General features: G+C 42.6%; 1 protein-coding gene across 2 annotated transcripts in view; it reads left to right on the forward strand.

Annotated features, from left to right (window-relative positions):
- The window catches only part of exd1 (exonuclease 3'-5' domain containing 1), a 71939-nt gene that overhangs the window by 803 nt on the left and 44720 nt on the right, over nt 1-26416 (forward strand). For both annotated transcript variants that reach the window (XM_078562993.1, XM_078562994.1), the window contains exons 2-5: nt 1879-1947; nt 5929-5998; nt 13982-14046; nt 16383-16447. In XM_078562993.1, the coding sequence (XP_078419119.1) occupies nt 1879-1947; nt 5929-5998; nt 13982-14046; nt 16383-16447 (269 nt within the window). The remainder of the gene's footprint in view (nt 1-1878; nt 1948-5928; nt 5999-13981; nt 14047-16382; nt 16448-26416) is intronic.

Below are 26416 nucleotides of genomic sequence, written 5' to 3' on the forward strand. Positions count from 1 at the left end.
ACAGGAATTAACAGGCAAATTGTATTCAATGCAAACTAGAAATGATACTTTTAAATAGCTGATACAACAAAAATGGATCTAAGATCATACACTCAGCATATATGGCATCAATCTCAGCCCCAAAGTCTTCCAGTTTCTCCTCTTCTAGGATTTAGCCTGATCCCGAGTCGACAACAACACAACCTGAGCTCCACTAGTATGATCTTCACTAAAATGGCTTATGTCTACAGAATCTCCTCAACTCTGCTTTTGAGAGTCTTTGTGGAGTGGTTCCACAAACATTATCTTCCAAGTAATAGAAGCAGCTGCAGCAACTGTGCTTTTGCCTATTCCCAGCTCCTGGATCCAGCCTGCATCATCTTCAGTCTCCTGCGCTGCACCACTGGGTGAACTAAGCTCAGGGGGCTCTGTGTCTTTTATAAGGTTTTGACAGTTGCAGTTTCCCCAGAAACCTGAAGTTTCCTTTTCTGTTTCTGTTTTAGTTTTCCTGGAAATCTGAAGGTTCGGTTTGCTTTTAGGTAGAGTCTGACCCAAGAAAAAAATACAGGTTTTGAAACCATGGATTCCCTTTCAGTGACGTCACTTCAAAAGTACTTTATTGTCTCTAAAGTGCTTTGGGACATCTTGAGGGCATGAATGGTGCTATAAAGATGCAAATATTTTTCTTTTTAGTCTAATCTTGCTCTCTGTGCCTTTTAATATTCCTGTTTCTCAAGAGACTGATTCCCTTTTCAAAACAATTTATGAACTCCTCTTTCCTGATTTGTGACAGCATTTTTTTAAATTGATAAGTTCCGCAGACTGGTCAATCAGGGGTAGTTATTTTAGAAATTGCTTTGGGCATTTTTTGAGCACGAATTTTGTTGTGTTTTTTCTACCTCTCCAGCTCTAATTTGCTGTTGTTTTATTTTTGAGTCAGTCAACAAAACCTGTAATATTAAAAGTGTGATGAATAGAGCACAGGGGTGACAAATGGTTAGTGTGCTTTGGAAAGGAGGCTTGACATTGTTCTCAAACTATTTAACAACCCATCAATCAGATCACAAAAATTACTTAAGATACTCTGCCATCAAAGCCATTTTTGGCAATACTACATGGAAACCACATCAGCTTAAAAAGGACATGCAAGAACAAATAAAAAGGGGGATAGGTGGGATATTTTTGGCAAGAATATATTTTGGAACTTGTGACACTTATCAGCTAGCAATTGTGGAAGAGCAAAGATATCTAGGGACCCATGTACCAAAATCACTTAATCTAGTGGAAAAGTACAAAAAAAGGCTAAGAAAATGTTGACCTTTACCTCAAGAGGGCTGGAATACAAAGGGGTGGAAATTATGCTGCAGTTATACAAAGCTGTGGATAGACCCTCATCTGGAGTCCTGCATTCAGTTCTGGGCACTCCAACTCAGGAAGGATGTATTGGCTCTAAAGGGTTAAATTTAAAGACAGGTTGCACAAACTAGGCTTGATAATAGAAGCATAATGGGTGATCTAATTGAGGTATTTAAGATTATTTAAAGGATTTGATGAGCTAGACAGAGCAAAACTTGCTATGGCGGGAGAATCAAGATCAAGGGGCATAAACCTTAACATTTAGAGCTAGACTGTTCAGGGTTATCAGGAAGTATGTCTGAACATGTATTGAAAATCACCTCAAAAGTTTGATAAAATGAAAATTTCAAAATTGAGTTGTTTGATTTTTGTTAGACATTATTATTAAGAGTTAGGAAAACAAGGAGCGTAAATGGAGTTAAAATTTAGACCAGCCATGATCTAATTGAATGGCAGATCAGGCTCAAGGATCAAAATGGCTTACTCCTATTCTTCTGTTCCAAACTGGTCAGTTTCTAATATTATTTATCATTTTTTCTGCAGTTGAAGACTTGGAAAACAATCGGAAGTTGCCTGGTATCAAAATGTTTTTTGGGTATGAGATCAAGAATTGTAAGCATTTTTACTAATACTGCCCTTTTCTCTGAAATGCATTTTTACTATTTTTAATGAATAGTATTTTGTAAAATATTGTAGTAATCCAAATTGCCACCTTCCCAGAATAGAGGTGAATTATTTTCCTTAAAGGGTACAGACAGAATTGAGAAGATAAGGGCATTTGTTGCACTTTGATCCTCTTGGCAATCGATCTGAGAGCAACCTAGCCAGATTGTTTGGCCCTTTTGGTTGTAGAATGACCCTTTTGGTTGTGGAATGACAAGAGAAAGCAGCTTGCCAATAGATGAATTCATAACAGTAGCTTGTCCTGTCCCTCTTTCTAAACTCTCTCTAGATGCTAGAGGTTAGTGAAAGCTCCACAAGCAATCAGGCATAATAATTCCTGCAAAATCAAATAGGGACAGCGTCCGATTGGTGAAAAAGCACCTCCCTTGCCAGGTCCTGTTTTCTCAAATTTTAAATGGCCAGTGTTTCAGTGGAGAACAAAGAAAATGCTCCAAAGACACTCTGAAGTATGGCAGCATTGACTTTAATGGCTGGAAGGAACTTGCTACCAAGTGTCCAAAGTGGCAACAACTTGTCCCTCAATCTGCGTCATGCTTTAAGTCTAAATGCCTTAATGGTGAGGGAGAGTGGTGGGAGAGAAGGAAAGAAAAGGAAGCAAATCCTGCACTCCGGATCCCACTACCTTGTAGGATGTCCTGCTCCACGTGCCCAAAGATCTGCGGGTCGAGAATTGGTCTATTCAGTCACATGAAGAACCATGGCAGAAACTTTGACCCTGAAAAGACATCATCCTTGAATCGAGGGACAGCTGATGACGACTAATCATTCAACTGATCCTTCGCACATTGGGTTCCTGATTTTAGAAGCGCTGATAGGAGAACACTAAGAAATGGGAAGGGGTAAGAGGAACAAATTTGGAGGCTAGGTTACCGAATCACTTGTATATCTAACAGCTTTTATACAGGAACCACAGTGGACCAAAGCTTACATTTTTTAGCGAGCAGTGGACCACTAGACAAACGCCACAGAAATTGCATCTTCAAAATTCTTGTAGCCAAAAATGGGGAAGGCAGAAGACCATAAACAGAGGTCGCGTTTCTGTGCACAACTTCTGCACACTGAACCCTGCATAGAGCTACACAGCCTTGATGTGGGAAGACTAAGAGTTAAAGAACAGTTTGAGAAACAACTCCACCTACTTTCCAAAATAAACAGAAAATACTGGAAAAACTCAGCAGATCTGGCAGCATCTGTGGAGAGAGAAACAGGGTTAACTTTGAATCTGTGCGACTCTTCTTCAGAGCTAAAGAGAAGTAGAAATGTGATGGAGTTTATACTGTTTAAGAGGGGGTGGAGATGGTGGAACAAAATAGAAGGCACCTACTTTCCAATTGATTTCTCAAATTTTCATTGCAGACTCGTGATCAGGAATGGCAGCAACATTGTGACTTCAAAGCCAGTACTGTAGACACTGTTAATCTAAACCTGAGCTCTCTTTTAATAAGATAAAAGCAAAAAACTGCGGATGCTGCAAATCCAAAACACAAATACCTGGAAAAACTCAGCAGGTCTGACAGCAGTTGCGGAGAGGAACACAGTTAACGTTTCGAGTCCATATGACTCTTCAACAGAACTAAGGAAAAGTAGAAAAGAGGTGAAATATAAGCTGGTTTAAGGTGGGGGGGGGCACAAGTAGAGCTGGATAGAGGACCAGTGATAGGTGGAGATAACCAAAAGATGTCATAAACAAAAGGACAAAGAGGTGTTGAAGCTGGTGATATTATCTAAGGAATGTGATAATAAAGGTACAGATAGCCCTAGTGGGGGTGGGGTGGGGGGGAAGGGATCGAAATAGGCTAAAAAGCAGAGATAAAACAATGGATGGAAATACATTTAAAAATAATGGAAATAGGTGGGAAAAGAAAAATCTATATAAATTATTGGAAAAAAGGGGGTAGGGATGGAGGAGAGAGTTCATGATCTCAATTAATAAGCTTATTTACACTAACGTTTGTTCGATGGTACTCCCATTGAATCCAGAGGATGCGGCACGGCATTGCTGGTGAAATTTCTCTGGCGTCCTTAGGTCGATGATAATCCACATCTCGCTGTCGTACAGGATGCGATGACAACTGCTCTGAACACTAGGATTTTTGTTGACTTGCAGGGATCTTTGTGTCAAACACTCACTGCTGTAGTTTGTAGAAGGCTGATCTAGTGTTGGATCTGCTTGCCATGGGAAGTGCTGAACATATTCTAGTGTCTCTCCTTGAACATACATGAAAGATGGAGTATTTGACTGACCAGGTCTGGGTTGATGAGATTTTTGTTTTGGCAACATTCAAGGACAGGCCAAATGATTTGTAGACCAGATATGACACTAATGCAGTGCACAGTACAGTAATTCCTCACTTAAAGTTGTAGTTGCATTCCTGAAAATGCAACTTTAAGTGCAACAACTTTAAACAAATCAGATTTTCCCATTAAAACCAATGTAAAAGCTGTAGTTAGGTTCTGTGGGACCTTTCTCATCAGAATAAAACATCATATGCTGTAAGTTGCAATACTTTACATTGCTAAATTCTTTTATTAGTAAGTAAAATAACTTTCAAATTAAAATAACTTTAAAACATTAAAATATGCTAACTCTTCCTACTTGCCTCTCACTCGCTGTCAATCCTCCTTACCAACTCTTGATTCTTGATGCCACTCATTCTGCTCCCTGACCCTCCTAGTCACTGCAGACCTTTCCGCTCACCAAACCTCCAACTCCCCGCCTCTAATGGTTGCTTCTTCCCTTTCCCAAAACCTCACTGAGTGAGGGCTCTAGAAATGAGCAGCAAGAGGCAGGAAAAGAAACTTCGACTTGTAGGAGGTAAGCCGCCAGCTGGAGAGGCGGCAAGAGGAAGGGCCGGCAGTGACCAGGAGGATTAGGGAGCCAGAGGTTTCAGTGAGCAGGAGTAGCAGCAACCAGGAGAGGCAGTGAGCTACAGGGTCAGTGAGCAGGATCGGTCGGGACTGGGAGGGTTGGGGAGTAGGAGAAGCAGCAACCGGAGGGGGTGTCAGTGAGTGGGAGAGGCCACTAGCTGGACCGTCCACAGGAGACCAGGTCAGGGAGCAGCAGAGGCTGCTCTGAAATGGTGCTGATCAGACCCATAGCGAAACAATTTTAAAACGAAACTCCCTATGCTACAAACAAATATGGGCCCCATTAACTGACTGATGTTCAAGTGGAACAACTTAAAAATGGAGTAACTTTAAACGGGGCAACGCAAGTCCTGACAGCTTCAGAGCAGTAATATTGTGTGTGATCCGGTAACAATGTCAGTGAAATCACAACCTTCACCCCACCCCCCTTCTCACCGCTGGTAAAACAGCAGAAAAAAAATTGATCCTGCATGATATTCACACATGCTAGACTGTTCAACAATTTGAAAACTAAGAGAAGTTTTAATTAATTCCAGATAAAATTATTACAAGTGTAAATTTCACTTTTCTATTCCCCTCTCTGGGAGGTATTGACCCCTTGCTGTGGTTCCATTGCAGTTATGTCAGAGATCTGCAGTTCCCTCAACAGTGTGATTGTTGTTCACATGATACTCTTGGATAGAGTTTTTTGGCAGTCTATTTGATTGTGGAGAACCACAGCCACACTTGATATTTCTTTCACCCTACATCCACAAATGGGTGCCTGATATCTAACTAGGAGCAAGCGCCAGGCAGCTTTTTTAAGACTGAGACCAGTTGCACCCACCACTGCTATGCTAGCTGAGATTAGCTAACTCGATACAGAGGTTTAGAATCTGAGATCTTCCTAGTTTGTATGGCTTAGTTACTCATTGGAAAAGCCTACTGCACGATCAAGGAGTTAGGATCCTAATTTATTTTATTTGCATTGAGTTGACAACTGCATGCATGTAACGTTAAATAGATTCCATTTCTTATTCGTGTATGTCCTGTTTCTGTCAGTGGAGATCCTTGATGTCTTGCCCACCAGCTTGCCCAATGGATCAGCGAATAAGACAACAAATGTCAGCAAGTAGGTAACAGGTTGCTCATGCACAACTTTTCTCATTTTAACTGTAGCTACCTGGAAATGTACCATCGCTGTTCTATCACTTGTGATGCATTGTGTTGACTGAAACCTGTACCTTAAAGCTTCACCAGTCGAGTTCATAATAGTCTAAGCATCATTATGCAGCTGAGGTGGGTTCCTGAGGCTATTCTTGCTTGCATCAAGTCCCATGTACCTATCACTTCTGTGCTCACTGACTTGCAGTGGCTCGCAGGTAAGCAACGTTTGGATTTTAAATTTGCATCCTTGTTTTCAAATCCCTCCTGGCCTTGCCCTATCCTACCTCTGTAATCTCTAGCCCCACAGTCCTCATATCTGCGCTCCTCTAATTCTGAACATCCTCAATTTTAATCAATGCACCATTGGTGGCTGTGCCTTCAGCTGCCAAGGCCTGAAGCTCTCAATCTTTCCCTAAATTTCCCTGCTAACCCTGTCTCCTTTTTTCAAACATTCCTTAAAACCGATCACTTTGACTAAGCTTTCATCCGACTTAAAATCTACTTTTGTAGTTCAGTGCCAAATTTGTTTTATAATACTTCTGTGAAGAGCCCTAGGATGTTTTCCTACATTAAAGGCACTATATAAATACAAATTGTTGTTATTTAAATTATTAGGTTAGACTGCATAAACTTGGCTTGTAATCTCTTGCATTTAAAAGACTGAGGAGTGATCTGACCAAGGTGTTTAAAATGTTGAAATAATTTGATATATCAATATGGAGAAACTATTTCCACTGGTGAGGTAATCAAGAGCAAGACGACATTATCTTAAAATTAGAGAAAATTAAGAAGCAAAATCTGGAAACACTTTTCATGCAAAGGGTATTGGAAATCTGGATCCCTCTATGCCAAAATGTTGTGAATGCGGACACAATTGGATCTTTCAAACTGAATTATATGGATATTTGTTGCTGAAGGTATCAAGGGATATAGATCAACGGCTGGAACGTTGAGTTGAGGTACAAATCAGCCAGTATCTAATTGAATCATTGAGCAGGCTTGAGGAGCTGAATGGCCCCCTCCTATTCCTATGTACCTAAATCAGAGGAATTACACCTAAGCCAGTTGTTCATAAACTGGGGTCTACAGAGACATACCAGGGGTCCAAATGCAGGGCCAGACTTATAGGTCGGCGAAGATGCTGTGGTGAAGAGTAAGCAAATGAGAGGCAGCTAGAAGTGTGCTCTGCTCCCTCCCTCAACCCCCAACCCAGTGCTCCTGTTCTCCCCTGCTCCTGTAATGCCCTCCCTCAGATTCCTTTTGCAGATGCCCTCCCTTGGCTACTTTGGCAGGTGCCATTCCCTGGGCTCCTGCTCTCCACTACCCCTCCTCGTGCTTTCCAAGGAGTATGTGGAATTATCAGAAGCCTATAGATAATACAAAGGAAGGACCTTTCAGTGGCAGGAATGAGAGTGGCCCTTGGTGAAAACCGGCGCGGGGAGTGAGTGAATAAAGAGAGGTGGAGAGAGACAGAGGCCCCAAACAGCGATTCAAACCAACACTGAAAAAACAATGATGTCACAGGAGAGCAGGTAGGTGATTGGCTGGTGAGTATTTCAGCTTTTAGCTTTGTTTTGGATTTAAATTAGCAGCTGAGTAACTATTGCTTGTTTATTATTATTAAATTAGTAACTTAAGGATAGGGGGAAATTAAATAAATAATAAAGGTAAAACAATAAAAAAGAGCGAGAGTGGAGCGCCTGTACAAAGAGTGGGCATTTACCTGCGAGGGAGCGGAGGGGCTGTATAAAAAGCAGAGCAGAGTTTACCTGTGAGGGAGCCAGTTCTCATCCAGACACTCAACGCACTGGAATTTGAAAGGAATGACATCAGGACAATGGAGAGAGCTGATTGGTAAGTAGTGGGTAAGTTTTTTTTTCCCCCACTTTAAAGCGACATTACAGAAGGCAAGAGTCTCAGCATTTTTTAAGAAAAACTAAATAGTTTTTGACTTGGCTTAAATTTAAGGAAATAGTCTTTTAATTAAAAACAAACAAAAAGTATGGCAAGGCAGCTCAGTCCCATGTGCTGTACAGCCTACAGCATGTTGATGGGCATGTGCAGGAAGTGCCACCAGCTTGAGCAACGGGTTTCAGAACTTGAGTGTCAGCTAGAGACACAGCGGAGCACCTGCGAGGCTAAGGGTTACTTGGATAGCACGTTTTTAGATGTGGTCACTCCGCAGCTTAAGGAAGTGCAGTTAGAGAGGGAATGGGTGACCACCAGTCAGAAGAAGGGAGGCAGGCAGGTAGTCAGGAAAGCCCCAGAGTGCATCTCACTCAAGTACCGTTTTTCTGTGTTGGAAAATGGTGAGGGTGAAGGATCCTCCGGAGAGTGCAGCCAGAGCCAAGTTCACGGGTGACTCAGCTGCACAAGGCGGGAGGAGTAAGAGTGCAAGAGCAATTGTGGTAGGAGACTCAATAGTGAGGGGTGCAGACAGGCGCTTCTGCAGCTGTAGACATGACTCCAGGATGGTGTGTTGCCTCCCTGGCGCCAAGGTCAAGGATGTCACAGAATGGCTGCAGGGCATTCTGAAGTGGGAGGGTGAACAGTCAGAGGTTGTGATTCACATTGGTACCAACGACATAGGTAGAAAGAGGGATGAGGTCCTGCATCAAGAATTTAGGGAGCTAGGTAGCAGATTAAAACGCAGGATTCAAAGGTGGTAATCCCTGGATTATTCCCTATGCCACCTGCTAGTGAGTATAGGGATAGGAGGATAGAGAGGATGAATACATGGCTGAAGAGATGAGGGAGGTCTTAAGCTTCCTGGATCACTGGGTCTGTTTCTGGCAAAGGTGGGGCCTGTACAAGTCAGACGGGTTGCACCTGAACTGGAATGGGACCAACATCCTTGCGGAGAGGTTTGCTTGTGCTGTTGTGGGGACGGGGTGTGGGGGTGTTAGAGTGGAGGTACAGTAGGGGGTGATGCACAGCCAAATATAGAGGAAAAACTAAGTCAGTCTGGAAGGCAGGGCAAATAAAGACCTGCTAAGGCACAAGGGAATAATGCAAGGTTGGATTGCATCTATTTTAATGTAAGGAGGCTTACAAGTAAGGCAGATGAATTGAGGGTGTTGATTTACACATGGGAATATGATATTATTGCTATCACAGACACATTGTAGAGGGAAGGGCAGGACTGGCAGCTCAATATTCCAAGGTATAGAATCTTCAGGTGTGATGGGGGTGCTGAGGGGCATATAAAAGTGGAGGTGGAATTGCACTATTGTTCAAGGAGTCAATTACTGCAGTAAGGAGAGACAGTATCTTAGAAGGTGCCTCAAATGAGGCCATGTGGGTAGAACATAAAACCAGAAAAGGGGGCATCACTTTGCTGGGAGTGTACTGTAGGCCTCCAAATAGTCAGGGGGACATAGAGGAGCAGAAAAGTAGGCAAATCTCAGGTGGAGATTTTTTTTTTTTATTCACTCACGGGATTTGGTGTCGCTAGCTAGGCCAGCATTTATTGCCCATCCCTAATTGCCCTTGTTTAGAGGGCATTTTAAGAGTCAACCACATTATTGTGGATCTGGAGTCACACATAGGCCAGACCAGGTAAGGACAGCAGATTTCCTTCCCTAAAGGACATTAATGAACCAGATGGGTTTTTACGACAATCGGCATTGGTTTCATGGTCATCATTAGGTATTTTAACTCCAGGTTTTTATTGAATTCAAATTCCACCTTCTGCCTTGGTGGGATTTGAACAATAGTCCCCAGAGCATTATCCTGGGTCTCTGGATTACTAGCCAAGTGACAATACCACTACGCCACTGCCTTAACTGGGATAGTCTTAGCGTGAAAAGCTTAGAGGGGGTGGAATTCTTAAAGTGCGTCCAGGAGAGCTTTTTGAGCCAGCACATAGAAAGTCCTACAAGAGAAAGGGCGGTACTAGACCTAATTTTAGGGAATGAAGCCGGACAAGTGGTAGAAGTGTCAGTGGGGCTACATTTCGGGGACAGTGACCATAACTCTAAGATTTAAGGTAGTTATGGAAAAGGACAAGGAAGGACTGGAAATAAAGGTCCTGAATTGGGGGTAGGCCGATTTCAATATGATAAGACAGGATCTGGCCAAAGTGAACTGGGAGCAGCTACTTGTAGGAAAGTCTACATCAGACCAGTGGGAGTCATTCAAAAAGGAAATAGAGAGAGTTCAGGGCAACATGTTCCCGTAAAGGGGAAGGGTAGGACCAACAAGTCCAGGGAACCCTGGATGTCAAGCAATATGGAGGATTGGATAAGGAGAATAAAGGAGGCTTATGGCAGATACAGAGGGCTGAAAACAGTGGAAGCCCTAGAGGAGTATAGAAAGTGTAGGGGGATGCTTAAAAAAGCAATTAGAGAGCGAAGAGGGTGCATGCAAAAACACTGGCGGGCAAGATAAAGGAAAATCCCAAGGCACTTTATAAATATATTAAGGACAAGAGGATAACCAGGGAAAGGGTAGGGCCCATTAGGGACCAAAGTGGCATCTCTGTGTGGAGCCGGAGGACATCGATGAGGTTTTAAATTATTACTTTTCATCTGTGTTCACCATGGAGAAGGACTGTGTAGGTATAGAAATCAAGGAGGGGAATTGTGATATACTTGAACAAATTAGCATTGAAAAGGAGATGGTATTAGCGGTTTTAACGGGCTTAAAAGTGGATAAATCTCCAGGCCCAGATGAGATGTTTCCCAGGCTGCAGTGTGAGGCAAGAGAGGAGATTGCAGGGGCTCTGACACTAATTTTCAAATCCTCTGTGGCCACAGGAGAGGTGCCAGAGAACTGAAGGACAGTGAATGTGGTACCATTATTCAAGAAGGGTAGTAGGGATAAACCAGGTAATTATAGGCCAGTGAGTCTAACATCAGTGGTAGGGAAACTATTGGAAAAACTCCTGAGGGACAAGATTAATCTCCACTTGTAGAGGCAGGGATTAATCAGGGATAGTCAGCATGGCATTGTCAGGGGAAGATCACGTCAAACAAATTTGATTGAATTTTTCAAGGAGGTGACTAGTTGTGTAGATGATGGTAGCGCAGTTAATGTAATCTACATGGACTTCAGTGAGGCTTTTGACAAAGTCCCACATGAGGGGAATGGTCAAGATGGTAAGAACCCGTGGGATCCAGGGCAATTTGGCACATTGGATCCAAAATTGGCATGGTGCCAGGAGGCAGAGGGTGATGGTCGAAGGTTGTTTTTGCAATTGAAAGCCTGTGACAAATGATGTACCACAGGGAGTGGTGCTGGGACCCTTGCTGTTTGTAGTGTACATCAATGATTTAGATGTGAATATAGGAGGTATGATCAGTAAGTTCGCAGATGACATGAAAATTGGTGGTGTCGTAAATGGTGAGGAAGAAAGCCTTAGATTACAGGACGACGTAGATGGGCTGGTAAAATGGGCAGAGCAGTGGCAAATGGAATTTAATCCTGAGAAGTATGAGGTGATGCATTTTGGGAGGACTAACACGGCAAGGGAATACATAATGAATAGTAAGACCCTAGGAAGTACAGAGGATCAGAGGGACCTTGGTGTACATGTCCATAGATCCCTGAAGGCAGCAGCACAAGGAGATAAGGTGGTTAAGAAGGCGAATGGGATACTTGCCTTTATTAGCCGAGGCATAGAATATAAGAGCAGGGAGGTTATGTTGGAGCTGTATAAAACGTTAGGCTACAGCTGAAGTACTGTGCAGCTCTGGTCACCACACTATAGGGAGGATGTGATGCATTGGAGAGGGTGCAGAGGAGATTCACCAGGATGAGCATTCTACGGGCCAAGTGCTGGAGCATTTCAGCTATGAAGAGAGACTGGATAGGCTAGGGTTGTTTTCCTTAAAGCAAAGAAGGCTGAGGGGGTGACCTGATAGAGGTATACAAAATTATGAGGGGCATAGATAGGAAGAAACTTTCCCCTTAGCAGAGGTGTCAGTATCCAGGGGGCATAGATTTAAGGCAAGGGGCAGGAGGTTTAGAGGGGATTTGAGGAGAATTTTTTTCACCCAGAGGGTTGTTGGAATCTGGAACACACCGTCTGAGGGGGTGGTAGAGGCAGGAACCCTCAACATTTAAGAAGTATTTAGATGAGCACTTGAAACGCCATAGCATACAGGGCTACGGGCCAAGTGCTGGAAAATGGGATTAGAATGGACCGGCACTTGATGGCCGCACGGACACGATGGGCTGAAGGGCCTGTTTCTATGCTGTATAACTCTATGACCTATTTCAATTAGCTGAGAGGTCAATAACCACAGGACAATGGTTTAATGTAATTGGTGGGTCGTTGAGTAATTTCTTTTACCCAAAGGGTGGTGGGCCTCTGGAGCGTACTGTCTGAAAAGATAGTAGAAGCAAAACCCTCATCACATTTGGAAAAAAACACTTGGATATGCACCTGAGGTGCCATAACCTACAAAGCTACAGAACAAGTGCTGGCATGTTGGATTAAACTGGATAGTGCTTTTTAAAATGGTGAGAACGTGTTGGGCCAAATGGCCTCTGTTTTATGTGCTCTGCTGTCTCCTTTCTCTTGCTATCACTTCAGTTCCCTCTCTCTGCTTTTTTTTCTGCCAAGGATACAGAGCTCTTCAGTGGGAAGTAGGCACACCCATCTCTCATATCTAAGTATATACCTGTTTTCTTAAAAATATTATCATGCTCTTTACATGCAGCATTCTGAGTACAATATTATAATTTAGATGGGGTGGGGAGGGCATCTGTGCGGTACTAATCCATTTGAAATGGGTCCTTTAATCAAAAAGTTTGAGAACCACTGACCTAAGCTAAAGAACAATGACCATATCCATCACCACAGTTTGAGAGCAAGTGGATTCAAGAGCACTCCAAAAACACGAAGGAGGCTTCATTAAATTTCCTTTAAGATTCGTGCTATGTACTGTTCTGGTTCAAATGACTGGTAGCCTGTTGCCAGGCAGATGCCATTGCAACTGTTAAACCATCCATTTGGCGGTTCATGGAATCTCCAACTCCATCTTTTCTCAGGAGACAGTGGTTCGCACAAGATCTGTACACTGATCTAACTATTCTCCATTGGTGTCACAATAAGTGTTTGTCATGGAAGAAAAAGTTCAAAGCTAGTCTTTTTCCACAAGTTGGTTTATTCTTAAGATAGCTTTTCAGTGTAACAGACTTCCTAGTACCTCCCACCCAGAGTGTTCCAGCTGTATCTACTTACACTGATTTGATGGGAGAACCTATGCCCATCACCTGTTTAACTAGCCTTGTCTTTAACAATGTAATTGCTATGCAGTGTAATTACTGATATATTGACAGTTGATACCCAAGTGTGAGCTTATCTTTATTCTGAATTGTGGCAAAGTTGAACTACATTTTATCCAATTCAGTTGCAAATCTGGGTTCAGGTTCCAGGTTCAAGTCCCACTCGAGGTCTTGGGCACAAAAATCAAGGCTGATACACCAGTACAGTACTGAGCTGCATTTTTGAACGTACCACCTTTCAGATGGGACGTTAAACCGAGGCTCCAGCAGCCCTCAAATGTATGTAAAAGATCCCATAGCATTATTTCAAAGAAGAGCAGGGGAGCTTTATCCTTCAAGCAACATCACTGAAAAAGCAGATTATCTGGTTATCATCACATTGCTGTTTGTGGGAGCTTGCTGTGTGTAAATCAGCTGCCGTGTTTCCTACATGACAACAGTGACTATGCTTTAAAAGTACTTAATTGGCTCTAACTGCTTTGAGATGTCCGGTGGTCAGGAAAAGTGCCACAGAAACTCTAGGTCTTATTTTTGCTTATGATGAAGGATTTATTTGGGTTACCCAGACCGGTTGTACAATAGTCAATCCCTACTACTTGAAGTTCTGTTGTTTTCTATCCAACACGAGGGAACAAGTGTAATTTATATTGCTTGTCCTTTGCACACAAAAAAAATGGGAAGCACTTTTCAATCCTAACTGTTTTTTTTCCTTAAGTAACAAAAGGGACAAAACAGAGGACACAACTCCAGAGAAGGCTTTCAGAGAGCAACATTTCTCAGGTACTTGAGCTGGGTGGCAGTATCATGCTAATTTGGTGTGGAGAGACTCCTGTTAAGTGAAGTTGTGTGACTGCTTTAAACTGCTGGCTTTGAGATTTCAGGGACAAAATGATAAAAATGTCTGAAGACCTTAAATGAGGGTACAGCAAATTGTAGCAATGGTTGTTGATACTACGAGGACATTCTAGAGCCATCATCTTTGGCTTTGATTCTAGAGGCATAGATTTAAAAAGCAGTGAGATAATGTTGAAATTGTACAAGACCTTAGGCTCTAGTTAGAGTTTTTGGCACCACAGTATAAGGCAGAGTTTCAAGGCAATGGAAAAGGTACAACATGGATTCATGGGGATGTCAGTAGGAGTTAATCGTTATATAGGAAGAGACTTGAAAAATTGAGGCTTTCTAGAATTGGTACTCACTGGAGCTGGCAAGTTTACGGAATAGCCTGACAAAGATCTTTTAAGATTATGATGAGGTGAGTTGTGATTACTTTACGTGGTTGGCAAGATGGTGACAAAAAGAGTCAAATTAGGATAATCACAGCAGAACTGAAGGGCCAATTACATTATTGACGGTTAGAGTGTACAATTTGTAACACAAAACACTGTAAAAGCAGACTCCTTAAAATGTAATTAATTATGTGAAAAAAGGAATTTGAAACAATATGATGATAGAACAAGACAGTGGGATTAAACTAGGTGAGTTGTGAGGAGAAAAACATCAGCGCAGACCTGATGGGCTAAATAAGCTGCTTTTGTGCTGGTAAATTTCTGTGAAATCGATTGGAGAATGTATGTAATGTTCATGGATCAAGCAACATCCTTCCACACATGTGAATATCATTTTCCAACCAGCTGATTTGGTCTTTGGTGCCCAGCCCTATGGACCTGATGGTTGCTAATGTGACTTTTCCTAATTAGGAGCTTGTACAGTTTTGTCAAATTTGCCTGAAGTTCAGAGACTACAGTTAACAACTTGCCTGTGATGTTGAAAAACTCAATAGCTGGTCCTGATATTAACCAAATTATTCATGTTTTTAAGTACATTTATTTTACGTTTTGCACATTTTATTTAATTTTAATCATTTTTCAGTCTAAATTCATGCTCTCAAGGGGTTCCTGTCATTGGTGCAGATTTGTGGTTTTGTGCCCAGGGATATATTCAAGTTTCCGTCTAATTTAAAATTGTTATGTATGTAATTTTTTTTTCAGTTTAAATTTGGCTTCACAAGCTATTACTGTGTTCCAGGGGCTTTACAAATCAGCGGCTCTGACTAGAAATGTTTTTTTACAAAATATTTTCCCAAATCAGCTGCTCTGATTCCTGTTCCCATAGAAGGAGATGAGCATTTCCATACAGAATGAACTTTAAGATAGCTGAAGAGATCCCAAACAACAATAGCCAGGCACCAGGCCCTGGGTCAGCCATGAGCAATACCATGGGAGTTGTCATTTTACAATTTTCCACCCTTCTACCAGCTTTCAGGTGGTCCCCCCCCCCCCCCCCCCCCCGGCAGTGGCCATTCAGCCCATTGCCCACCAATTAAGGAAGACTCTTTAATCCATCTCTTTTTCCTGTCCCCTGCAACCTTCCAAATACCCTAATAAAAGCATCCAATTGTTCTTTAAATGATTTCCAGCTAGAAGTCCAATCATGCTTTATATGAGGATGAACTTCTTGAGATAAGCCTGTCATCATTCGTTTTCCTGTTGTCCTCCTACTGTGGTTTAGTTTGAAGTAGTGTTAACATTTCTTCCTGTTTATGAGCCGTGAAATGTTTTGAGGTCAACCTGCAGCCACCTGAAAAGCCCATGTTTTTCCAGTCTTTCGTAATTCAGCCCTCTGACATAGGGGAGAAATCTGTTGCTCTTGTCTAAATTACCTCCAGTGCTTGACTGTCTCCGTTGGGACCACAGCTGAACAAGGTATTCAAGGCACGACATGAGCAGAGCACTATACAGTTTGATGTTTTACCTGTCAATCAGCATTCTGTTTGCTTTGCAAATCCTCCATAATCTGGTTCCACCTCCTAACATGGGACTAAGTAACTCACTTGGGCCTTGAGGACCAAAATTGAAAGATAAAATTCACTCACGCCTAAACGGGTAATTGAATCAATTAAGACTCAGTGGAGTAAAGTTTTGAGATAAGTATTTCCACAACAATCGCCCTTCAGCTAGAAAAAAGATACATTTGAAAAATGATTGATAATGGAGATGGTACTTTTTCTCCCTTCCCCCAAGCTGTTGCTAGTATAGTTCAGTGTATTTCTTATGTACGATTATAAGTTAAACATTTGTATTTGCAGATTTTTAACTGGTGTTGATTTCTTACAGAGTTGGATGATGAAAGTTTGAAATACATAATCATCGACCAATTTCATCATAAGTTTGGTCCTGCTGTAAGTTCACCAGCTGTAGCACTGTTGACTTTTCTCTCTCAAAACACTGATCAGACACTGAGTGTCACAATTAAATAGGATGTTGTTTATTTGGTAAAATAGGGAGGGGTGCAGTACTGAGTGTTGCCATCCAGCTCAGATAAGTTGATGGTAATCTGTCTTTTTTGATTATAATTAGAAGGATTTAAAATTAATTTTTACCTTTGCTTGGAGCACTCACTTATCCCTGCAATACAGTCCCAGTGAAGAACTATCAACCTTGCCATCTTGGCCATTCCTTATATAGTTTTGTCCTTAATGGTAAGCAATAATGGAAGGCTGTTTGACTGTGAAGAATATCTATCACTTACCTCGTGCTACCTGTACACTCCCCAATAGAAGTTACAAGATAGTAATCATGAGTAACAATCTTGGCTGCTCTTTTTCCTTCCTATTCTTAACCAGGACCAATTCTACCTTTACTCTGGCTGAGATCAGCTGATTCAGCACAAATCAGGGATCTACTCTTAAGACCCCAGCATTTGACCAGCTTCAGATAAGATAAGACCTTTGGTCCATCTCTCCCATGTATCTACAGTCTTACCTTTAGCATTTCTCATAACCTGGAATCTTATTCATTGATGAGCCTGTCTGGTTCGTTCTTGAAACCCAGCAAGACATTTTTTTGTTCCACACCCATGCTAATAATCTATTCAACATACTTGCCACCCTTTTAGTAATAGGAAATGTTTCTCCTACATTTCTATTTTCAGTTCTTAATTTGTAAATATAACGCCTTGTGGGTAAGTTCTGTATATAGCAGAAAAGCTTACTTGGATCCAGTTTGTCCAAGCATAAGACATAGGAGCAGAAGTGGACCATGCGGCCCCTGAAGCCTACTCCACCATTCAATACGATTATGGCTGATCTTTGGCCTCAACTGCACTTTCCCGCTCACTCCCCATATCCCTTGATTCCATGAGAGAACAAAAATCTGTCTTCTCAACCTTAAATATATTCAATGATGGGACATCCACAGGGGATAGATAATTTCAAGCATTCACAACCCTCAGTGAAGACATTTTTCCTCAACCCGGTCGAAATGAATGGCTCCTTATTCTGTCCTCCCATGTTCTAGATTCCCCAGGCAAGGAAAACAATTTCTGTGTCTACCCTTTCAAACCCCTTCAGAATCATGTATGTTTCAATAAGCATGTCCACTGGTCCCTTAAGGTAGCGGGACAGGTAGATAAGATGGTTAAAAAGGCATACTTGTGCAGAGGAGATTTACTGGCATGTTGCCTGGGCTGGAGAGTTTTAGTTATGAGGAGAGATTGGATAGACTGGGGTTATTTTCCCTGGAGCAGAGGAGATTGAGGTGTATAAGATTGAGGGACATAGGGTAGACAGGAAGGAACTTTTCCCTTGGTGGAGGGATCAATAACCAGGGCACATAGATTTAAGGTAAGAGGCAGGAGGTTTAGAGGGGTTACGAGGAAGAATTTTTTCACCCAGATGGTGTTGGGAATCTGGAACTCAGTGCCTGAAAGGGTGGTAGAGGCAGAAACCCTCATAACATTTAAGAAGTATTTGGATGTGCACTTGCAATGCCTTGGCATACAAGGCTATGGGTCTAGCTAGAGCTGAAAAATGGGATTAGAATAGTTAGGTACTTGTTTGACCGGTGCAGACTCGATGGGCCGAAGGGCCTTTTTCTGTAGTCTTGAGTTTGGACCCAGAAGATGTGGGTACAGTCCTCTATGAATATTTTGCGTCGGTATTCACAATGGAAAAGGACAACACAGGTATAGACATCAGGGTGGAGGACTGTGAAATATTAGAGGAAGTTAACATAGAGAGAGAGAGGAGGTATTAGCGGCCTTAAAAGTGGATTAATCCGTAGGCCTGCATGAGTAGTATCCCAGGCTGTTGAGGGAAGCAAGGGAAGAGATATCAAGAGCCCAGATATCTCACTTTTCAAATCCTCTCTGGCCACAGGTGAGGTGTCAGAGGACTGGAGGACTGCTAACGTTCTCCCATTATTAAAAAAGAGAGAAAGGGATAGACCAAGGAATTACAGGCCTGTCAGTCTAACCTCAGTGTTGGGGAAGTTACCAGAAAGAATTCTGAGGGACAGAATATATCTGCACTTGGAGAGATACGGATTAATCAGGGATAGTCAGCATGGATTTGTTAAGAGAAGGTTGTGTTTGATTGAATTTTTTGAGGAGGTAACCAGGAGTGTTGGTGAGGGTAATGCATTTGATGTGGTCCTTATGAACTTTAGCAAGGCTTTTGATAAGGTTCCTCATGGCAGACTGGTCAAGAAAATTAGACCCCATGGGATCCAAGGCAAAGTGGCACTATGGATCCAAAATTGGCTGAGAGGCAGGAAGCAGAGGGTCTTGATAGAGGGATGTTTCTGTGACTGGAAGTCTGTTTCCAGTAGGGTTCTGCAGGGCTCAGTGTTCAGGCCCTTGCTGTTTATGATGTACATAAATGATTTGGACTTAAATGTAAGGGGTATGAACAAGAAGTTCGCAGATGACACAAAAATTGGTAAGAGTGGTAAATAGTGAGGAGGATAGCCGTAAACTGCAGGAGGATATCAATGGACTGGTCAGGCGGGCAGAGCAGTGGGGAATGGAATTCAACCTGGAAAAGTGTGAGGTAATGCACTTGGGGAGGGCTAACAAGGTAAGGGATTACACTATGGATGGTAGGACCCTGGAAAGCACTGAAAATCAGAGGGACCTTGGTGTGTATATCCACGGATCCCTGAAGGTAGCAGGGCAGGGAGAGAAGGTGGTTAAGAAGGCATATGAGATACTTGCCTTTATTAGCCGAGGCATAGAATACAAGAGCAGGCAGGTTATGCTGGAACTGTATAAAACGCTGGTTAGGCCACAACTAGAGTACTGCATGCAGTTTGGTCACCACATTACAGGAAGGATGTGACTGCACTGGAGAGGATGCAGGAGAGATTTACCGGGATGCTGCCTGGGCTGGAGAGTCTTGAGCTATGTGGAAAGATTGGATAGGCTGGGGATGTTTTCCTTGGAGCAGTGAAGGTTGCGAGGGGGCCTGATAGAGGTGTATAAGATTATGAGGGCATAGGTAGGGTGAATAGGAAGCACTTTTTCCATTAGTAGACGGATCAATCACCATGGGGCATAGATTTAAGGTAAGATGTAGAAGGCTAAGAGGGGAGTTGAGGAGAAATCTTTTCACCCAGAGGATGGTGAGAGTCTGGAACCCACTGCCTGAAAGGGTGGTTGAGTCAGAAACTCTAGTAATATTTAAGAAGCATTTATATATTCACTTGCATTGCCTTAACCTCCAGGGCTATGGGCCAAGCGCTGGAAAATGGGATTAGTGTGGTCAGATCTTTGACCAAGGCTGACACAGTGGGCCAAATGGCCTCCTTCTGTGCTGTAAATGTCTGACTCTGAGTAGATCAGTTGTCAGTAGGAGAACATTTAGGGCGCAATGACCATTGTATCATAAGGTTTAAGCTGACTGTGGAACAGGACAAAGAACAATCCAGAGTAAGAATAATTATCTAGGGGAAAGCCAACTTCAATGGGGTAAGAACAGATCTGTGCTAAACAAATTAGAGTCAAAGGTTGGCAGGAAAAACGGGAACTGAATAATGGACTACCTTCAAAGAAGAGATGATCAGGCATAGCCAAGGTATATTCCCTCAAAAGGGAAAAGTTGGATCCAGTGTCCTGATTTGTTGAGGCTAAAGGATCCAGGTTGCACGCTTGTTTTGTGGTGACTGAGTTGGTACCAAGACAGAGAAGATCGGTAAACCGTTCTTAGAAGAAATGCATTCTGTTTATTTACAAAAGGAACTTAGTAGCTATACTTGTGTGCTTACAGCTCAAAACTCTGTCTTTACTCTTCAGACTCTAGCTCAAGACTACTGACTACAGAGGTAGCCCAAGCTACTCTGCTATTGGATATCAAGATCATGTGATCTTACATTACAACATTTATCTTAAAGGTGTATTACACATCAGATTACTACAGTAGGGCAAACAAATGCAGCACTCCCTGGATGACAGAAGTGATAGAAATTAAATAAAGGTGCATATTTGATAGATGTCAGGCAGAAATACATTTGAGAACCAGGCTGAATATAAAAGGTTCAGAGGGGAGGTGAAAAAGCAAAGAAGAGAAGCAAAGAGGAAGTATCAAAGAGACTGGCAGCCAACATAAAAATGAATCCCAAAGCTGCCTTTTGGCATATAAATAATAAAAATGTGGTAAAAGGAGGAGCAGGGCCAATTAAGGTCCAAGAAGGGGATTTACAGATGGAGGTAAGGGGAATAGCTGAGCTATTAAATGAATACTTTGCATCTGTCTTTACCAAAGAAGATGATGCTACCCAGGCCATGGTGAAAGAGGGGGTAATTGAGACACCAGAAGGGTTTACAATTGATAATGAAGAAGTATTGGATAGGATAGGCTATCTGTACTTAAAGTTGACGTGGCATCAGGACCAGGTGAGATGCATCCAAGGATACTGAGGGAAGTGAGTGGAAATTGTGGGAGGCACTATCCATAATTTTTCATTTTTCTTTAAACTCGGAATGGTGCCAAAGAACTAGAAAATTTACAGACATTTCATGTTTGTTCAAAAAAGGATGTAAAGGTAAGCCCAACAAATTCAGGCCAGTTCAGTTTAACTTTGGTGGTGGGGGAATTTTTAGAAACAGTAATTCAGGACAAAATCAATAGTCACATGTACAAATGCAGTTTAATTAAGGAAAGCTGGCATGGATTTCTTACGGGAATACCTGTTCAACTAAATTGCTGGAGTTTTTTTTAAAGAGATAACAGAGAGGGTTGACGAAGACAATGCTGTTGATGTGATGTATGTAGACTTCAAAAAGACATTTGATACAGTGCTTGAGCAAAGTTATAGCTCATGGAATGAAAGAAACAGTAGCAACATGGATACGAAATTGGCTGAGTGATGGGAAACAGGGTAGTGGTTAATGGATGTTTTTCAGGCTGGAGAAAGGTTTAAAGTGGACTTCCCCAGGGGTCAGTGTTGGGACCTGGCTTTTCCTGATATATATTAATGACCCAGACCTTGGTGACAGGGCATAATTTCAAAATTTGCAATCGATATGAAACTTGGAGACATTGTAAACTGTGGGGAGGATAGTGTAGAATTAAAGGGACGAAGAAAGTTGATGGAATGGGCAGACAAGTGGCAAATGGAGGTCAATGCAGGGAAATGTGAGGTGATTCATTTTGATAGGGAGAACGTGGAGAGACAATATAAAATAACGGATACAATCCTCAGGCGGGGTGCAAGAGCAGAAGGACCTGGGTGTACATGTGCATAAGTCAATGAAAGTGGAGGACAGGTTGAGAGTGCAGTATGCAGTAGCATACAGTAGGAGCATATGAAATAGGAGCAGAAATAGGCCATTTGGTCCCTGGAGCCTGTTCCACCATTCAATAACATCATAGCTGATTGGTTTGTGTTTCGAGTTCCACATTCCCATCTACCCCCGATAACTTTTGATTCCCTTGCCTAGCAAGAATTTATCTACCTCTGCCTTAAAAATATTCAGTGACCCCACTTCCACTGCCTTATGAGGCAGAGTGTTCCAAAGTCGCACAACTCTGAGAGAAAAAAAATTCTCCTCATCTCTGTCCTACAAGGGCAATCCCTAACCTTAAAACAATGCCCCCTAGTTCTGGACTCACCCACAAAAGGAAACATCCTTTCTACGCCCACCTTGTCAAGATCATTCAGGGTTAGAGTTCTTTGAAGGAGTAACATGGACTGTAGATAAATGGGAGCCTGTAGACGTGCTGTACTTGGATTTCCAGAAGGCATCTGCTAAGGTGCCATATCAAAGGTTATTGTGGAAAATAAAAGCTCATGTCAGGGGCAACATATTAGCCTGGGCAGAAGATTGGCTGGCTGGCAAAAAATAGAGAGTTTGCATAAATGGGTCTTTTTCTGATTGGTAGGATGTGATGAGTGGAGACCTGCAGGTGTCTGTGCTGGAGCCTCAACTTTTTACAATTTACATCAATGACTTGGGTGAGGGCAAATGACACAAAGAGAGGTAGGAAAGTTTATGATGAAGAAGACATAAGGAGTTTGCAGGCAGATATAGATAAATTAAGTGAAGGGCTAAAACCTGGCAGATGCAGTATAATGTGGGAAAATGTGAAGTTGTTAACCTTGGCAGGAAGAATAAAAAAGACTATTACTTAAACGGAGAACAACTGCAGAATTCTGAGGTGCAGAGGGATCTAGGTGTTCTCATGCATGGCTCACAAAAAGTTAGTATCTAGCCACCTATTTTAAGACCCGAGGATAAAGTCCGTCTGGATCTGGAGACTTGTCAGCCCGCAGCTCCATCAATTTGCTCAATGCCACTTCCCTAGTGATTGTAATTTCGCCAAGTTCCTCTCTTCCCCTCCACCTTCTGATTTACAGCTATTACTGGACTGTTTTTGTTACCTTTATAGTGAAGACAGAAGCAAAATATTTGTTTATTTCATCTGCCATTTCCTTATTATCTACTATTAACTCCCTATTCTCACTCTCTAGAGGACCAGCACTCACTTTACTCTTTTCCTGTTTAAATACCTGTAGAAACTCTTGCTATCCATTTCTAGCTAGCTTCCTCTCATATTCTAATTTCTTTCTCCTGATTAACCTTTTAGTCATTCTCTGCCGTTCTTTATATTCTGACCAATCATCTGACCTGCCATTCATCTTTGCACTGTTTTGTGCTTTTTCCTTAAGTATTATGCTTTCCCTAACTTTAGTTAACCACAGATGGTGGGTCGTCCCTTTAGAATTTTCCTTTATAGTAGAAATATACTTATTCTGAGTATTCTGAAATATCCACTTAAATGTCTGCCATTGCTTCTCTATTGATCTATCCTCTAGCCTAGTATCCTAGTTCACTTCAGCTTGCACAGCTTTTGTCCCACATAGTTGCTCTTATTTAAGTTTAAAATACTAATCTTAGACCCACTCTTCTCCGTTTCACATTGGAGGTAAAGCTCAATCATATATTGTCGCTGCTACCGAGGGGTGCCTTTACCCTGAGATCATTAATTAACCTGTCACATTACACAATACCAAGTATAATATAACCTGCTCTCTGGTTGGTTCCAGAATATGCTGCTCCAGGAAACTATCTCAAAAGCATTCTATGAACTTCTCATTCAGGCTGCCACTGCCAAGCTGATTTTCCCAGTTTATATGTAGATTATTGCCATCCCTTTATCACAAGCACCCAATATTTCTTCTTGTATGTTTTGTCCTACATTATGGTTACTGTTAAGGGGCCTGTAGACCATGCCCACTAGTGAATTATTTCCCCTGCTAATTGCTGATCGCCACCCAAAACTGATTGACATCCTCAGCTCCTTAACCAAGGTAATCTCTGATTATTGTACATCCTTGATTAACAGTGCGACCCGTCCACCTTTACCAAGCTTCCTATTCTCTTGAATGCCATATACCCCTCAATATTCAGGACCCAATCCTCGTCATCCTGCAGCCATGTCTCCATAATGGCTTTCAGATCATATTTATTTCCTTGAATGTGCACTATCAAGTTGTTCACTTTGTTTGGAATGCTATGCGAATTCAGATCCAGAGCCTTTAGTTTTGCCTTTTTGTTATCTTTGTAACATCTAGGTTTTACTGTTGGTGCATTCATAGGTTTTTTTTCTCTTCCTGCCATTTTCATTTCTCATGTTACTATTTTCCTCTCTTGCCTTGTCTCTCCTCTTTGATATACCACACCTTTCCACATTTGATCCCTTGCCCCCACTATTTAGTTTAAAAGCCTCTCTACTTCACTAGTTATGCGGCTCAAAAGAACACCGGTCCCAGCACGGTTCAGATGCAGGCTGTCCCAATGGTACAGCCCCGCTTTCCGCAGTATTGGTGCCAGTGCCCCACAAACCGGAACCCACTTCTCCCACACCGGTCTTTGAGCCACGCGTTCATTTCTCTAATTTTATGTACCCTATGCCAATTTGTGTGCAGCTCAGGTAATAATCCAGAGATTATAACCTTTGAGGTCCGACTTTTCAATTTAATACTTGGCTTCTCACACGCTGCATGCAAAACCTCTTCCCTAGTTCTACCTATGTCGTTGGTGCCTACATGGACCATGACGACCAGATCCTTCCCCTCCAACTACAAGTTCATCTTCAGCCCTGAACAGATGTCACGAACTCTGGCACCGGGCAGGCAACACAGCTGTCTGGACTTTCGCTTTTTGCTGTAGAGAACAGTGTCCATCCCCCTCACTATACTGTCCCTTACTACCACTACATTCCTTTTTGCTCTCCCCACTTGAATGGCATCCTGTACCACAATGCCATGATCAATTTGTTCATCCACCCTACAGTCCCTGCTCTCATCCAAACAAACTTTTTTTTTATTCATTCATGGGCTGTGGGCATTGCTGGCTAGGCCAGCATTTATTGCCCATGAGAAGGTAGTGGTGAGCTGCCTCCTTTGACCGCTGCAGTCCATGTGGTGTAGGTACACCCACAGTGCTGTTAGGGAGGGAGTTCCAGGATCCAGCAACAGTGAAGGAACAGTGATATATTTCGAAGTCAGGATGGTAGGTGGCTTGGAGGGGAACTTGTAAGTGGTAGTGTTCCCATGTATCTGCTGCCCTTGTCCTTCTGGATGGTGGTGGTGGTCATGGGTTTAGAAGGTGTTGCCTAAGGAGACTTTGAGTTCCTGCAGTGCATCTTGTAAATGGTACACACTGCTGCCACTGTGCGTCGGTGGTGATGGGAGTGAATGTTTGTGAATGGGGTGCCAGTCAAGCAAGCTGCATTGCCCTGGATGGTGTCAATCTTGAGTGTTGTTGGAGCTGCACTCATCCAGGCACGTGGAGAGTATTCCATCACACTCCTGACTTGTGCCTTGTAGGTTGTGGACAGGCTTTGGGGAATCAGGAGGTGAGTTACTCATCGCAGGATTCCTAACCTCTGACCTGCTCTTACAACCACAGTATTTACATGGCTAGTTCAGTTCAGTTTCTGGACAATGGTAACCCCCAGGATGTTGATAGAAGGGGATTCAGCGATGGTAATGCTATTGAATGTCATGGGGTGATGGTTAGATTTTCTCTTGTTGGAGATGGTCATTGCCTGGCACTTGTGTGGTTTGAATGTTACTTCCCACTTGTCAGGCTAAGCTTGGACATTATCCAAATCTTTCTGCATTTGGACTCTTCAGTATTTGGGGAGTTGAAAATGGTGCTGAACATTGTGCAATCATCAGCGAACATCCCCACTTCTGATCTTATGATGGAAGGAAGTTCATTGATAAAACAGCAGAAGATGGTTGGGCCTAGGACACTACCTTGAGAAACTCTTGCGGTGATGTCCTGGAGCTGAGATGACCGACCTCCAATAACCACAACCATCTTCCTTTGTGCTAGGTTTGACTCCAACTAGCAAAGAGTTTTCCCTCTGATTCCCATTGAATCCAGTTTTGCTAGGGCTTCTTGATGCCACACTCCGTCAATTGCTGCTTTGATGCCAAAAGCAGTCACTCTCACCTCACCTGTGGAGTTCAGCTCTTTTGTCCATGTTTGAACCAAGGCTGTAGTCAGGTCAGGAGCTGAGTGACCCTGCAGAACCCAAACTAAGCATCAGTTTATTGCTAAACAAGCGCTGCTTGATAGCACTAAGATAAAAGCAAAATACTGCGGATGCTGGAAATCTAAAACAAAAATACCTGGAAAAACTCAGCAGGTCTCACAGCATCTGCGGAGAGGAATACAGTTGACGTTTCGAGTCTGTGTGGCTCTTCATCAGAACTAAGGAAATAGAGAAATGAGGTGAAATATAAGCTGGTAGAGGGGAGTGGGACAGGTAGAGCTGGATAGGGGGCCAGTGATAGGTGGAGGCAAAGAAGGGATTGCCAAAGATGTCATAGACAAAAGGACAAAGGGGTGTTGACGG

The sequence above is a fragment of the Cetorhinus maximus genome, chromosome 18 (genome assembly GCF_964194155.1).
Source record: "Cetorhinus maximus chromosome 18, sCetMax3.hap1.1, whole genome shotgun sequence".
Classification (NCBI taxonomy): domain Eukaryota; kingdom Metazoa; phylum Chordata; class Chondrichthyes; order Lamniformes; family Cetorhinidae; genus Cetorhinus; species Cetorhinus maximus.